This window comes from Phascolarctos cinereus, unplaced genomic scaffold (assembly GCF_003287225.1).
Source record: "Phascolarctos cinereus isolate Bilbo 61053 unplaced genomic scaffold, phaCin_HiC Scaffold_4;HRSCAF=312, whole genome shotgun sequence".
Classification (NCBI taxonomy): Eukaryota; Metazoa; Chordata; class Mammalia; order Diprotodontia; family Phascolarctidae; genus Phascolarctos; species Phascolarctos cinereus.
Genome location: NW_027555847.1, coordinates 157,068,801 through 157,084,349, shown reverse-complemented (window position 1 = coordinate 157,084,349; position 15,549 = coordinate 157,068,801). Strand labels below are relative to the sequence as shown.

General features: G+C 45.1%; 1 protein-coding gene across 1 annotated transcript in view; it reads right to left on the bottom strand.

Annotated features, from left to right (window-relative positions):
- DNAI1 (dynein axonemal intermediate chain 1) overlaps nucleotides 1–15,549 on the bottom strand; it is a 252,535-nt gene that overhangs the window by 61,864 nt on the left and 175,122 nt on the right. Inside the window, exon 13 of the mRNA XM_020966929.2 lies at nucleotides 15,028–15,275. Within this exon, the coding sequence (XP_020822588.1) occupies nucleotides 15,028–15,275 (248 nt within the window). The remainder of the gene's footprint in view (nucleotides 1–15,027; nucleotides 15,276–15,549) is intronic.

Below are 15,549 nucleotides of genomic sequence, written 5' to 3'. Positions count from 1 at the left end.
TGGAGCAGGGAGGTGGGGGGGAGGTGAGCTTGGAGGAACTCAGAAGCTGGCTGGCAAGGAACTGCATGACGAGGGGAAGGCAGTCGGTCAGAAGCAGTAAGTTCAGGAGAGGCTCATGAAATTACTGGATCACAATGCTACGCAGCTGTTCCTTTATCTTCTTTGTTATGAGGTGGCAATAAACGGAATCACAGAGCACGGGGCTGGGACCAGGTTCCAATGCTAGAGGGCCAAATAAAGCCATCTCTCTTCCTCTTTCTCTCTCTCATTAGCTTAACAGCTTAAGCAGAATGAATAGATGTATGGTCGTGAAAAGGAAGATCAAAGGAAGGAAGGAAGCTCTTGGCAAAGGTTTCTTATTAGAAATGGTCCAGAAGTAGCAGAGCCATGGACAAGGCTCCATCCCCAGGGGATGGATAACTCCTGGTCTAAAAAGGCTTGGGATGAATCTGAAAGATGCTTTCTTAATCTTGAAGGAGAAACCAGGGTTAGATTAAACAGTAGTAAAAAAAAATCACTGAAGATTAGTGAGGAAGGGACTGAATCTTGTGTCTACTGCGGTATTGGAATGAATAATTGTAGTTGTTATGGTTAGCTCTTTTTAACAGAGTTGTATTTTTGTTCTTCAGATTTTAAAGGGGTAGAAGAATGTGTCTCTTTCTCCTAGTTAAAAGCACTTTCCATGTCTGGACCAAGAGACTAAAGCTTCAAAGCCTCATCATAAATGTAGTGGCAGCCACCAGAATCAGAGGCTGAGAGTTTAGGAGGAAATTGAAACTGCTGGGGTCCTGGCCTTTCACACTTAAATTTGCTATAGCCTGCAGTACCAAACTGAAGCTATGGGTTTATCCAAAGCAGCTTCAATATTGGGAGAATCTCTAACAACCTCTCTCTGTCTGTCTGTCTGTCTGTCTGTCTGTCTCTCTCTCTCTCTCTCTCTGTCTCTATGTCTTTGTCTGTCTGCCTGCCTCTCTTTGGTGGGGGCAGCTTATATCCCTACCCAGAATCTCTCCTAGGAATATCAAAATACAGCGCATTTTTTAGGTCTTAAAAAAAAGGACAAATGTCTCTCAGTTCTTATGAAAGCACATAGTCTAACAATACATGAAACACGAGACCAGCTCTTCATATTACCCAACAAAAACATGTTAAAACTTCAAGCACTTGCACTCAGAGCCTATACACAGTCAAGACAACTTTCTTTCCCTTTCTGGTGTGCGTCTACTTTTCATGGATGTGTATATAGTCCTCCAGACCCACAACACTATGCTGTGGTTGAGAGTTCTTCTATAAAGGAAAAAGTCCTTTGGGTCTTGAGAGAGTCAACCTCTTTCCCTCTGGTGAGCACCTCCTCCTTGGGATCTATAGAGTCACTTCTACCTGGCTGGGCCCCCACAAAAGTGGAATGAACTCAGCATTGCTAGAGAGACAAGCAACATTTCCTTCCACCTTTCTAGAGAACTAGGTAGCCTTTCTGACTTGGTTGGGGCTCTCCTATGGAGAGGAATGAATTCAAAGTAGATAGAGCCATGCATGGTCCACACAACCCTCAGTGCGAGTTAAAATCAAAAGTTCAAGTTTGTTCCTCCATGTTGTGGTCTTGTCCGTCCCTTGGCTCCAGCTTCCGCTTTGTTCTGGAATGCCTCTGAATGGTCCAAGAACACAGCATTGTCTAGAACTGTTCCTCTTCCCTCTAGGAGGCTTGGTGCAGCAACGCCTACCCTGGGGGCTCATCTGCCAGCAGCTCCTTCACCCCTTTGACATTCCCATAACCTCTCAAGAGGTATGGGGGAAGGACCCTGCATGGATATGCAGGTTTTCTCTTCTCTCTCAGGGACCTGATCCCAATCTCTATGTGCAGTACTTCTGTCCTCTGTCCTTTGGGTCTTTCTCTAATGGCTCCCTGTCTGTTCTCTTCTTTAAAGGCCAAGTTCAAGGTATGGCTTAAGCATATAAGACTCTTGAGTCAATCAATCATCCTGAAAAGTGGTGTTTATACTTTGTGTACCAGGAAACATTCTCAGTGAGGGAACAAAGGCTTCATGCCTCGGTGACAATGAGGACCCAGGACCATGACTGGAGCCATGCTTCCTGTACCATGATGTATGAGGAAAAATGCATTCCATAGTCCAGAGTTCATTCAGAGCCAATCCAGAATCCTTGGTAACAGGTGCCAGAAGCTTGCCTGAAGGAGGAGCATGGAAGAAGAGAGAGAAGACACAGTTTGGGGGCCCTGCTTGACAGAGGTTTCCCTTGCATCAGACTTCTACCAGGTCTTGTCCCCTCAGATTCTGAACCTGCTAGCAAAATGGAGTGTCAAAGCGAGTTTCTTGCTTCTAGACCAGGGATGGGGAAATGCAGCCTCAAAGTCACATGTGGCCTTCTAGGTCCTTGGGTGTGGCCTTTTGACTGAGTCCAAGTTTTACAGAACAGATTCTTTTATTAAGGGGATTTGTTCTATGAAGTTTGGATTCAAAGGGCTGCACTTGAGGACCTAGAGGGCCATATGTGGCCTCAAGGCTGCAGGTTCCTCACCCCTGCTGGATCCCATCCCTCATTCACGCTAGAGAAAGAAGATGAGGGTCTGAGGAAGACACCTGGAAGGGAGAGGGAGCATCTTCTAAGTCATCACCTGGGCCAGAACTGATGGGAGCTGAGAGTAGAGGGAAGCTCCCTCTCCCCCTAGGGTAGGGGAGAGTTTGGTTAATATCTCTGTCACATTACCTCACCTCTGAGAATACCAAAGTAGATTCCTCACGTCTTGTGGTGTGATTTAGACAGATAAAAATTCAGGTCTGACTCCATATGAAGGTGGCCACTTATAGTATGTGGTATGAAGTGTGGAGCTCTGAGTTAACTCAGTCTGAGAAAGTGCCTGAAAGCCCACCATTAGAGCTTCATTCCTTTGGGTTATATATTATCCTTTCCTGTTTCTTCTTTTAGGATGTAAATCCTACTGACATTCTGAGAAGGGAAAAATCATCCAATTCTTAACATCTAAACATGAATGAATTTATCAGTGAACAAATTAATCAATCAAGGCGCATTTATTAAATACCTCATGTGTCAGATACTGGGGATACAAGGACAGCCCCTGCCTTCAAGAAGCTTATATTCTAAAAGGAGAGACAATGTGTAGATAAATAAGTACGTACAAAACAAATACAAGTTAAGTTGGCGGGGAGGGGACTAGCAGTTGGGGGTTAGGAAATGCTCCATGTAGAAGATGGTGCTTGAGCTGAGTCTCAAAGTAAATAAGGAACTTGAAGAGGCAGAATGAGGAGGTAATACATTCCAGGCATAGGACACAGCCAGTGCAAAGACTTGGAGGTGGGAGATAGAGCAATGTGTGAGTCACAAGCAAGAAGGCAATTTTACCTGGATCTTTGAGTGCAGGAAGGGGAGTGATACATAGTAAGGGAAGGGTAGGTAGAAGCCAGATTTGTGAAGGGCTTGAAAAGCCAAACAGAGGAGTTTATAATTGATCCTAGAGGTAATAGGAAGCCACTGGAATTCACCAAGCAGGAGAGTGACACAGTCAGACTTTCTCTTTAGGAGAATCTAGCAGCTTCGTGGAAGATGGGTTAGAGAGAGAGAATAGACTTGAGGCAGAGATACCAATTAGGGTGCCACAGCAATTTTCCAGGCAAGTGGCTGATTAGGGCCTGAACTAAAATGGTGTTTGTGTGAATAAGGAGATGGGCGTGGATGGAAGAGATGTTATGGAGGTGGAAATGATAAGATTTGGCAACTGATTGGTTCTGAGGGATGAGGGAGAGCACAGTTGAGGAGAATTCTGAGGTTTAGAACCTGGGTGAATAGAATAATGGTGGTCCCTTTGACAGAGAGAAAGAAGTTCAGAAGAAGGAGAGATAATTAGTCTTGTCTGGGACACATCGAGTTTGAGATGTCTTTAAAACATCTGGTAAGAAATATTTAAAAGGCAGTTGTAGATGGAGCTCAGGAGACAGACTATGGCTGGGTGTTATAGATCTGGGAGCCATCTGCAAAGAGGTAATAATTAAACCTACTGGGATCTGTCTAAGTCACCAAATGAGATGGTATAGAGAGAAAAGAAAACAGTGGCCCTGAACAGAGTCTGGGGTGGGCGTGGGGGGAAGGGACACTCACAGTTCGGGGGACTGCTATGGATAATGAAACAGCAAAGGAAACTGAGGTGTGGTCACACAAGCAGGTGATAACCTGCACTGTGAGGAGTCCATTCACTTACAAGTTTCCTATCCTAATGAAATCACAGGTCCAGTGATCCAAAGACCCTATTTCTGGTTGTGAAAGAGGAGATATGAATGCCTGATACCATGGTAGGAAGGCTCTAACGAGGGTTATTTAAGCAAGGGGAAAATTTTTTTTATGAGTTTGAATATGGTAGGGAAGGAACAAGTCAGTAGATTGAAGGAGTAGAGAAATGAGATTATATAGTAGAGATAATCTAATATTAGAGATATTAGATCATATAGTGATAGATGGAAGATTGGAGAAATGGGATGATTGTGGGAGCATTCTGCAGGGGAAGAGAGAATGAGATCAAGGGTAAGGTAGAGGAGTTGACTTAGTGAGAAGGGTCACCTCTTCAACAAAGACTTGTGTAAAGGAAGAGTGAAGGGGGATAGTGCCAAGCTCACAGGTGAATGGTCTCTATTTTTCTCAGTAGCATATGAATCAGCAAGTTCCTCCACTGAAAAAGTTGGGTGAGCTGGTACCATGGGATGTTTGAGGAGAGAAGAGAAGGCTCAGAACAGCCTCTCAGGGGAGTGAAAGAGAAGCAATTAGGGAGGAGTAAAAGGAGGGTCTTGTGTCTGAGCATCCAGTTGAGATTTATCAAAGACTTTCCTGACCAGAGGGATAGAAGCAGCAAGAAAGTTCAAGGCATTGTGGAGAGTAGAAGTGGGCCTGTGAAGGGGCAAAAGGTAGGGATGAAGGCTTAAAGGGCTTCCTAAGACCTATTTAATCATGCCATCATAGCCTGAGTCAGTCCTCTTTTCCAAATTCCTTTGGACAATGGCCTAGAAATGGTACATGACTCAAGCGGGTTTTCTAAACAAAAGCTGGGCAGTAGACAGAATCTAAAAGTTTGAGTTGGGTTCTTGAGGTGACCCAGACCTTTAACTCTCTGGCAAAAACAATTCCAGTGGGCAAGGTCAATAAAGGTGGGGTGCTAGAGAGCTGACTTGGGAGCTCCCTGTCTCTTCTGGACCTCCTTAGGCAAGGTCAGTACTCTACAGTGGATGAGGTCACCTCTGTGCTTAGGCCTCCTGACAGCCTTTTGGGAGCCAGTAAAGGCTCAACCCTGTAGTGCCAAGTGAAGAAGGTTAGACCCATGGATCCCAGAGGTTCAAGTCATGAAAATGAGTCCATAGGGAACACAGAATACCAAACTCAGAGAAAAATGTTTCCAGCAATGACATGCTCTACTTCCTTGCCAAAGGATCCTAGGATGTGAGTGGGAACCCTAATCAGTTTATGCCCTTGGGACATGTTTTGAGAGAGAAAATGTCCTAAGCTGCAAAGTAGACTCAACTCTCTAAGTGACTAAGAGTGAATGGCGCAGGGGATATGGAATAGACTAAGGTCTCCACCAAGGGGAGGAATAGAGGCGCTCCCTCCACATGATTCATAAGGCTGATGTGTGGAGGACACAAGAGCAGAATCCAAAACTAGACTTAAACAAAGACTAAGTATGCTTTCTGGCTTCATTTTGGAGTCTGATTATAAATTAGTGAGGAGGAGAAGAGGTCAGTATGGAAAAATGGGAGAATTGCTCACTTCTGGCCAGAGGCAATGAGTGAATCTGGGCAATGTCATAATAATAAATAATAATAATAATCGATAACCTTAAGGTTTGCAAAGCAGTTGGAATATATTATCTCATCTATCCTCATCAACAACCCTGTGACATAGGTTGCAATTTGTATCCCTATTTTTCAGATGGGGAAACTGGGACTGACAGAAGTTGAGGGACATACCTAAGGTCACATAGCTAGTAAATGTGAAGCAGGATTTGAACTCAGGGCTTCTAGATTCCAAAGCCAATGGTCTATCTACTATGCCACCTAGCTGCTTTTGTAGATCAAAACTCTTGGTAAGACGACATGAGACCTTGGCCATTTCTTAGAGAAGAAGAATATATATGGCTTCCCTCCCACAGACCTTGTGTCACTGAGGAAATCATGATCATTAAACTTAAGCATCTGGTGGTATTCACTTTGCCAAGAGCCCAGTGTGATAAGATGATAGCAAGAAGGGTAGCCCTGTTCAAAAAAGTTTCCCCTAGCTTCATTCCTTGAGCTTTGACATTGCATTAGAAATCACTGCAGTGCCCTGCACACAGTAGGCCTTCACAACTGTTTGCTGAGTGAACTGGGGTCTTGAACTCTTTTTAATCTTTTATAGGTAGCCCCCTCCTCCATTAAAAGGCAGAGGCCATTGGGAGGGAGAACTTCATAGCTATTATCAGCTACTAATAGGGTGGCAGGGAGTAGTTTGACAACCGGGTGAAAAGAAAACCAGTTCTGGAGAATGGGACCCAGATGCACGTATGTGTTGGGATGGGGCCGGGGGCAGGAGGGAGAGAAGGGCACAGTGGGGACAGGTACGAGGCAGGAGGATGGTGGTGCCAAAGACAAACTCCGAAAGGGAGACAGCATTAGTCTCTAAAGGCCACAATGCAGTTAGCCATCTCCTTTAGTCGGATGGAGTCTGGCTCCCTGGGAAAATAGAGGGAACTTTATCTCTCAGGCACTTTCAGCCTGGACTAAGCCAGCGTCCTGGCCTGGCTCCTGGGGGAAAGCCAAGTAAACTTGTTATGTCTTCTCCACGTCGGATTTCTCATCCTTGGTGATCTGTCATTCGATGCTCTCTACCAGATTTGGAAAACAAGAAGCTAATGGGCTACATACAAACTGGAATCAAGGGAGGGATGATGGATGAGCAGGGCCCTTTGCAGCCAGGCTTCCTCCACTATGATGTGACTAGCTCTGGCAGCAGCGTGTAGTGTAATGCAGCACCAGAGTCAGAGTGCTTGGGTTCCAGCCCTGCGACTCTGGGAGAGTCACTTGGGGCCTCTTTGGGGCCCAGTTGTGAAAGAAGACTCGGGGACCACTAAGGGGCTTTCCAGTTCTAAATATGCTCTACAGACCTGTGTCTGCCCACCCCCACCCCCATCCCCGCCTGGGGATGCTGGCTCTGGTCCTCCTCCCAAACTGCCCAGCCCCGAGTTCATACGTGACAGGCCCTCTGTTCTCTGTTCCTCCTGCCTGTGCCTTTCTGGGGCAGAGCCAACAGGCTTGGGAAGAGGGCCCGCAGGATGGCTCTTACCTCAGGCTCTTACCTATTTGTTCCAGAGCCTCTTTCACTCCCCCAGGGTCTTTAAGGCATTTTGTAGCTCTCAACCCCACCCCTGGGAGAGCTCCAGGCTACAAGTCAGTGGGGGGGGGGGAGTGGGCCACGGGGGTCCTGTTGCCGTCTGGACCCCCTGCTTGGTTGGTTGCTCTCTATCTCCACAGCAGGGGCACGGCTGGCTGGTGTGGGGGTGGGGAATAGAAGGTGATGTGTTGCTTCATATAGCTGGAAGGCAATTTGCTCATTTCCATTAATTAAAAAGGGCACCTTTGTTCAGTGGCTGTGCCAGACCCAGGTCTCTCAACAGTCTTTTCTTCTGGATCTTGTTCAGGAGTCACAAAATCAGGCAGAAAACCCCATGGGGCTCCAGCTGGGAACAGGGAATATGGACTGGGCCTCTGATTTCACTGGAAACTCCCTCTACCAATGCAGCTGGGCACCTTCTCTGTCTGCAACTGAGTTTTCAGGAGTTGCCTAGTACACTGACAGGTTAATTGACTTACTCAGAGCCAGTATGTGTGAGAAGCAGGACTTGAACCTGGTTCTTCATTGCTTTGAGGACGGCCTTCTACCCATTAGGCCATGCTGCACTGGTGGCACAGTGGTTAGCTCAAACCAGAGTGTGCATAAATTTGGGGTAAGAAGCTCAGAATCTCAAGATCACTGAGTCTCGGGGTTTGAAGGGACCTCAGTGTTCGTATATGTAGTCCAACCCATACTCCCAAAAGAATGGAGACTTTGCATGAAGACCTCCATGGGGGAGAACCCTGTTGCCTCCACAGGCTGCCCACTCTACTTCTGGATTACAGCTCTTGCTGTAAGGTAATAAGGAAGCTTTCCCTGATATCAAGCCTAAATTTGCTGCATGGCATTTCCCACCCATCACTCCTATAGGCAGTGCCTGGGGTTGGGGAGCTGGAGAACTTGTGAGTGATCTTCTGTGAGGACTGTAGATCCCAGACTGAGTTCTAGCGTCTTGGCTGCTCTGGAGGCAGTGGGATCTAATGAAATAAATGTTGGGAGGAAGTCAAGAGAAACAGGTTCTGTTTCCAACTCTGACACATACTAGCTTTGTGACTCTGGGAAGGTCATGACAACTTTCATCCTTAATTTTCCCATGTGTAAAATGGGTATAAGAATAGAATCTACCTCACGAGGTTGTTGTGAGTATCCAAAGAGATAACATGTCTAAAGAGCTTTGCAAACCTTAAAGCACTAGAAATGCTGGACATTATTGTTTTTATTCAGTCAAAGAACATTAGAGGTAAAAAGGTCCTTGGAAAAGGATCTACTTCAACTTCCCTCCCCTTGCAAGAATCGCCACCATACTATTCCTAGCAGGTGCCACTGAGCCACTCCTTGAACACCTCAAATGATGATGAGCTCATTGCTTTGCCCAGAGGGGTTAGGTCATAAATCCCAGTCTCACTTTGCCCTTCTGTAAAATGGATACAGAGTCGTTTTTACCCTAGCTACCTCACAGGCTATTTTTAAGTGAGGTCATGAATGTACTTTGGAAAGTGAATTCAACCACCAGGGCTGTGAGATACCTGGGAGACACAACTTCCCAGGTCATCCCCTGACCCTTTGATGTAAATGGAGATATCATACAATATCTCTCTATCTGTGGGAAAGAAGGATGATTCCCCAACCAATAAAACTCTCTCCCACTCACCTCCTCCTTGGCTGACCAAACCTTCAAGGCCTAGCTTGAGTGTCGCAAGCCTCAGGAAGGCTGACTGTTGTACCTGACTCTGCCCTCTCTTCCCTCCAAACTCCAACAACGCTTGATGTTTGAGTCCCTCATTGGCAGCTGACAGACACTATTCCACTGTTCTTTGCTACATGTGTGTCTTTTTTCTCTATTGAGACTGTGAATGTCCCCAAGGGTAGGGACTCTGTCTTCTCCCTGCCTTCCCTAAAGTCCTGCCCAGCACAAGGATCAGTACACCAGGAGACTGAGTGATGACTTAGGGAGTTGGATTGAATGGAAGGAAGACAATACCTTGGATTCCTCTTGCTTCTACCTTCTTAGTACCTGAGAAAGGTCAGAAACTGGAGATGGTTTAGAGCAAAGCCCTAAGCTTTCTTTCCTGCCTTGTGAGCCTGAAATAGCAGAGATGCTCTCAACCCATAGGAAGCCCTCCTTGTACAGGAAGCCTTCCCCAACTCCCCTTAATTCTGGTGCCTTCCCTATGTTAATTATTTCCTATAGATAGCTCACTATAGATGCTCTCAACCCATAGGAAGCCAAAGTAAGCCCCAGGGAGTAGACTCATAGCAGACCCACCAGCAGAGAAATCTGAGGCCAAAAAAGCCAATGGGACATCAGGTTCCATCCTGTCAGTCTGTTCTCAGCATGATTAGAGGCAGAGACTTTTACTTTTAAGATTCTGTATCCCCTTACTTCATGGAAAGGAGAGGAAGAGAATGAGGCTGTGAGGAGAAAATGAAGGCATGAATGAAGGCTGGAAGTCAGGCTGTGACTTTCCAATTTGTACAGGATTGAATGACGGTTGTCTAACTTCCTGTAGTCCACACTGTGGGATAAGTCAGCAGAGAGCATGGAAGGAAGGCTCATTAATGCTATGGATCTGCCAGGGGGTCCATTAGGATTCACTGGGGAAAATGAGATGATGCTGTGTGAAGCCTCTTCATTAGCCACGGCTACCTTGGGTCCAATCTTGCCATATCAAAGGGACAGTCCTAAATTCTAAACCAATTAAATGCCCTCGACACTATAAGGGCCTAAGATGAAATTCTGGGCTGCTGGGATGGACCTTGGAAAGGGTCTCTGGGAGTGTCAGCTGTGTAGGTGTCCAGGGCAAGAGCTCCCCAACCCGGCAGTGTGTGGCAGTAATTATAACATTCTCATTCAACAAACCACCCCAGATCTGGGGAGTGCTTTTGATTCTTCCAGCATTCCTTGGAAGGACAGTAGAATAGGTGGGATCATAGAAGCATAGAATCTGAGAGTGGGAAGGGGCATGAGAGGCCAGAGAGGCCACTACTGACCTCTCTGGCTTCCTTTAAGTCCCAAGTAAAATCCCTCCTTGTACAGGAAGCCTTCCCCAACTCCCCTTAATTCTGGTGCCTTCCCTATGTTAATTATTTCCTATAGATAGCTCACTTTGTATTTATTTATTTGCATGTTGTCTTGCTCATTAGATTGTAAGCTCCTGGAGGGCAGGGACTATATTTTGCTCTTTTTGTGCATTATACAGTGCCTGGCACATAGCAGGTGCTTAATAAATGTTTACTGATTGATTATGAGTACCAGCAAACTTTCTACAATATTTCTGGCAGGTGGGCTTTCTGCTTAGCTATCTCCCCTGTCAGGGAGTTCAGTAATTTACAAGCAGCTCCTTCCATTGCTGGGCACCTCTAATTATTAGAGAGTCCTCCTTTATATCCAGTAAGTTTAATCCATCTTCTACATAACAGTCCTTCAGATATTTGAAGATGACGATCATGTACTTCCTATCCCTACCCTATTCAAATTACTCCCCTCTCTATCAGGCTAAAGATTTCTAATTCTATTAACCCAGTCTTAGAAGACAGAGCTTGAAAATGCTTTTTAAAACCCTAATAATATATAGCAAACATTTATATAGCACATTAAAGTTTGCAAGGCACTTTAGATATATTACCTCATTTTTTCCTTCACTGGCCTGGTCACTTTCCTCTGGACGTGATTTATGTAGTGGAAAGAGGCATACATGTAGGGTCAGAAAGACCTGGGGATCTAATCCTAAATCATTAGCTATGTGACCTTAGGCAAGTCACTTAACTTCTCAGTTCCTACACCTGTAAAATGGGGATAATACTATTTATATTACCTAACTCAAAGAACTGCTGTGAGGAAAATGCTTTATAAAGCATAACATTTAATAGCCACTAATAATAGCTAACATTTATATAGTGCTTTAAGGTTTGCAAAGAGCTTTACATATATTCTCTCATTTTAGCCTCATAGCAATCTTGGGAGGCAGGTATTGTTATTATTATTATTCCCATTTTATGATGGGGAAACTGAGGCACAAGAGGTAAAAATGACTTGCCTTGCCTAGGGTCACACAGCTGGCAAACACCTGAGGCTGGATTTGAATGGGTCTAACACTCTATCAGCTACTATGCCACCTACTTGACCAAATATGAGTATGAACTGCCATTAAATAAGTATGAGCTCTAATGAGTTTGTATCCACACTGGAAAGGGTAGGGATGAGAATGTGTAAAGGCAGAATTGAGCTGCTTTCATGACTGAAGCCTCTTCTAAGCCGAGCCAGCATGAGGCAGGGCCTTTACTCCCAAGGGGGCAAGAGTTTGCAGTGTTAGGTAAGGGATAGCTTACTCTAGTCAGGAGACCTGGATTTGAATTCTGCCTTAGTTGAGGAATCTGTTATCTGATCATAGGCAAGTTAGCAAACTTTGCAGAGTCATAATTTCCTCATTCATAAAATTAATTACATTTGCACTTTCTATGGCAGAGGGTTGTTGTGAGGAAAGTGCTTTGTAATCCTTAATTTGTTTTATTGATTAGTTGATTAGATTTCTTCATGACTCCATTTGGGGTTTTCTTGGCAAAGATACTAGAGTGGTTTGCTGTTTCCTTCTCCAGATCATTTTGTAGAAGAGGAAACTGAGGCAAACAGGGTTAAGTGACTTGCCCAGGGTCACACAGCTAGCAAATGTCCAAGTTTAGATCTGAACTCAGGTCCTCCTGACTCCAGGGCCAGCACTCTATGCATTGTGCCACCTAGCTGCCCTTTGTAAGCCTTAAAGCTCAATATAAATACAGATTATTTTAAAAATTACTAGATAAGGGATGGAGAATCAGGACACTGAAAAAGTTAAAAAAAAAATTAGGGAAAGGGGGAGGGGGTATCCCTGCTACTTCCACACTGGCCAAAAGGCTAGCTAGAAGGAATAAGCATTCACCAGAGAGAAAAAGAGCCTAACTTTGTTATCTGAGCTTCCTTAAAACCCCAGCATTCTTCTTTTCTCCTGTTGAGGCCATTCCCCTCAATGATTTCCCCATCTCTCTCAGACCCACAGAGGTCATGCCCAGACTCATCCCCTGGTCTGCCTCTTGGTTCAAAGCTGCCTGAAGACACACACAAAAAAGAGGGGAAATTGCAGTCTAACTGATACACCTCTGCTCTGAAAGGCCCACTGGTTCCCAAATCTTTTGCTCACAGTTAGACCAGGAGTCAGGAGTCCTGGGTCCTGTTCCTCTCTGGTACTTACTGATAGCCTATTTTATTCTATTCTTATAGGATACAGAACTAGAAAGGACCGCAGGGACCTCTTGGTTCATGCCTTTCATTTATAGATAAAGAAACTGAGGTCTGGAGAGGTGAGGGATTTGTCCAAGGTTGGCAGAGCTGGGATTTAAACTGAGTCCTCTGACTCTGAGTCCAGTGCTCTAAGCTCCAGCTAAGGAACTACCTGGCAGGCTAAGCTCTACTGCATAAGCAAAATGTTTTAGAGGGGCTATTTTATGAGAACTATCAAAAACATGGACTATCAGGGGAAATTTGTAACTTAGCATAAACACAAAAATGACTCAAATAATGAAAATAGCCTCAGTAGTAATCCTAAAAATCACACAAGTAGTAAACCACAGAGCCAATATTCAAATCCGTGTCCCCTGATTTCAAATTTAGTGTTCTTTCCAAGGCAGCAGACTCCTTCCTTCCCTCCTCTTCCCATGCCTCCCTTTCTCTTCTATCTCCCATGGTTTCTTGTCCAATGAGGACAGTCCTTTGAAGGAGTGAGGGTGACCAGGTTTTAAAAACCCTAATCCTCCTTCTATCCCATAACAGGAACATCCACTGCTCTCTGCTTCTTTGACGGCCCCTAGAAAGAAAAGGCCCAGCTGGAGTACCTTAAGGGCCTGGGCAAAATGAAGAAAAACTGCATTTGCTACTGGAAAATATTCCTTAATATATAAGTCACTAGATAAGGTTAATTTAGCTAATGTTTCTCTAAAGGTTTTGCATGAGGGGTTATGCTAAGATATTAAATTCTTTTCAGTTTGATGACCATGAGATGATGAAATATTACTCCATGAGATATGTGTAAGGGAGGAAGGATATGATTTCCCTGACCCAACTAGTTGATACAGTCACAAAATATAGTCACACAGATGAGGTAATGAGGTGTTAACACCTTTATGAGGTGCAAACACCTCTCCGACTGAGGCAGAGAAAGGAACAAAGATATTGAGCAAACAAATTAGCCACTCCTGTGGGTGTCTTAAATAACTAAACCAGAATAGTTTCAGGGAGTTCCAGTCCAGAATGAGTTTATGGAATAAGACCTAAGGGGAAGGAGAGTTGGGAAGAAAGGAGATTTCTTTACCCCCTGCCCCTCACCAACCATGATGTCTAGCAGCTACTTGCCCAGAGAAAGACAACCCATGCAGCATTTTGCAAGTTTATGGTTTGAGAGAGTTCGAGGCACATTTAAGGGAGGAAACACACACACTCCTGAAAAACACAGATACAGAAAGGCAATCACTTGAGGAAAGGAGCAGCCTTGAGGAATGGGACTCCTGGCAGCAGAGAAGAGAGCTGGATATGGACTTAATTAGAGAGAGAGAGCTAGTCCTGGAAATTGTGAGTTGAACTGTGGAGTAGAGCACCTTCTGGGAGCCCAGATAAGCAGCTCACATAGCAGAGACATCACATCCAGTGGGAATGGTGGGAGGATTCTATACAGATTTCTAGGTCCTGCAGTACCAGGAGTTGAGAGCTGCCTTGGCTACATGTGTACCCTACATATGTGGTTCAGTACCATTAACCTCTAAATTTGATTTCATTTCCCCCATAAATGCTGAATGTACATACAGGAAGAGTTACTTCTGATTGGGGGGGCGGATGTTTTGTAGTGTTTCTCCCCCACCCCTCCATTTTTGGTTTGATGCATATTGGTGACTTTCATGAGCTATAGTTTTGGCAGTAGCCACACATAGGCTATCCTTAAACCCAAAGTGGCAGCTACCCTCTGGAAACCCAATCCCCAAGTATGAGTAAAAGTAAATTAAGGGAGTACCTAACTGGGAAGTACTATGTATACACTGTCCTTGTCCTAAACCAGCTAGTTTTAAGTGAGCCATAAATGAACCTGCTTTTTCCACCTGTCATCCCTGACAAAAGAGCCCAGTCCCAGGCCAAAAAACCTAGAAGTTACTAGGAATCTATGGGAGTTGATTCTATGGACACAACTCAGGGATCACCCCATCAGGGTCTTAAAGAAACCTCCTGACTTTGTTCCAAGAAAATCAAGAGAAAATCCACAAGGGATGCTGTGGTCATTAGCTCACATTGAAGAATGGGAAAATTGTCTGGTTCCTCTGGATAGAAGTCATTAAAACCAAATGGAGAGGAAGGAATATTTTGCAATGAATTTTATCTACATGGTCGGCAGCTGTGCTGCCAGTATGACCCAGAAGATGTTTCCCAGATAATTCCCTTGAGTCTCTTCTCAATGGCTCTTCTATGGGCTGTGGGAAAAGTGAGAGATCTCCACAGACAGGATCTGACCCTAGGCACACCAGGTCTTCCCCAAGTTCAAGTCTGCGTGTTTGCCTGTTCCTTACCAGATTCCTAATTTATGCCCGCTCCCTCCAGCTGTCCTTCCACTTACCTCTATGAACACTCACCTGCCACACAGGTTCTGAGTGCTTTCCTAACTTGGCTGAGCTCTTGTAGGACGGCTGGGACTGGGGCTTCTTCAGATTGTAGATAGCGACGTTGCCATCATAATAGCCCACGGCCACCAAGTAGGGGTGGTTGACATGCATGTCAAGGCACATGATGCCGCACTCGCTGCTGAAGATGTACTCTGGGAAGCTGGGGTTCTTCAGAGTGTATAAGAGCAGCATGCCCCGGTTTTGCTTCATGAAGTCATCTGGGTCAAGAAATCAGGATTTATGAACTGATGGAAGGAGTAAGTAACTATAGATAAGTGAGGTATATTGGGATGGAGAGCCCTAGACTTGGGGTCAGGCGGCCTGAGGTTTAGTCTTGCTTTTGTCAATCCTCCAGGTCTGTCCTTGAGCACATCATTTGACCTTTCCCTAGGCCACAGTTGCCCAGCTGTCAAAAGGGAGATGTGCTTGCCCTGCCCACCTCATAGGGATTGAATAGGATATTGGAAATGAAAATGCCCTGAGAAGTTAAAG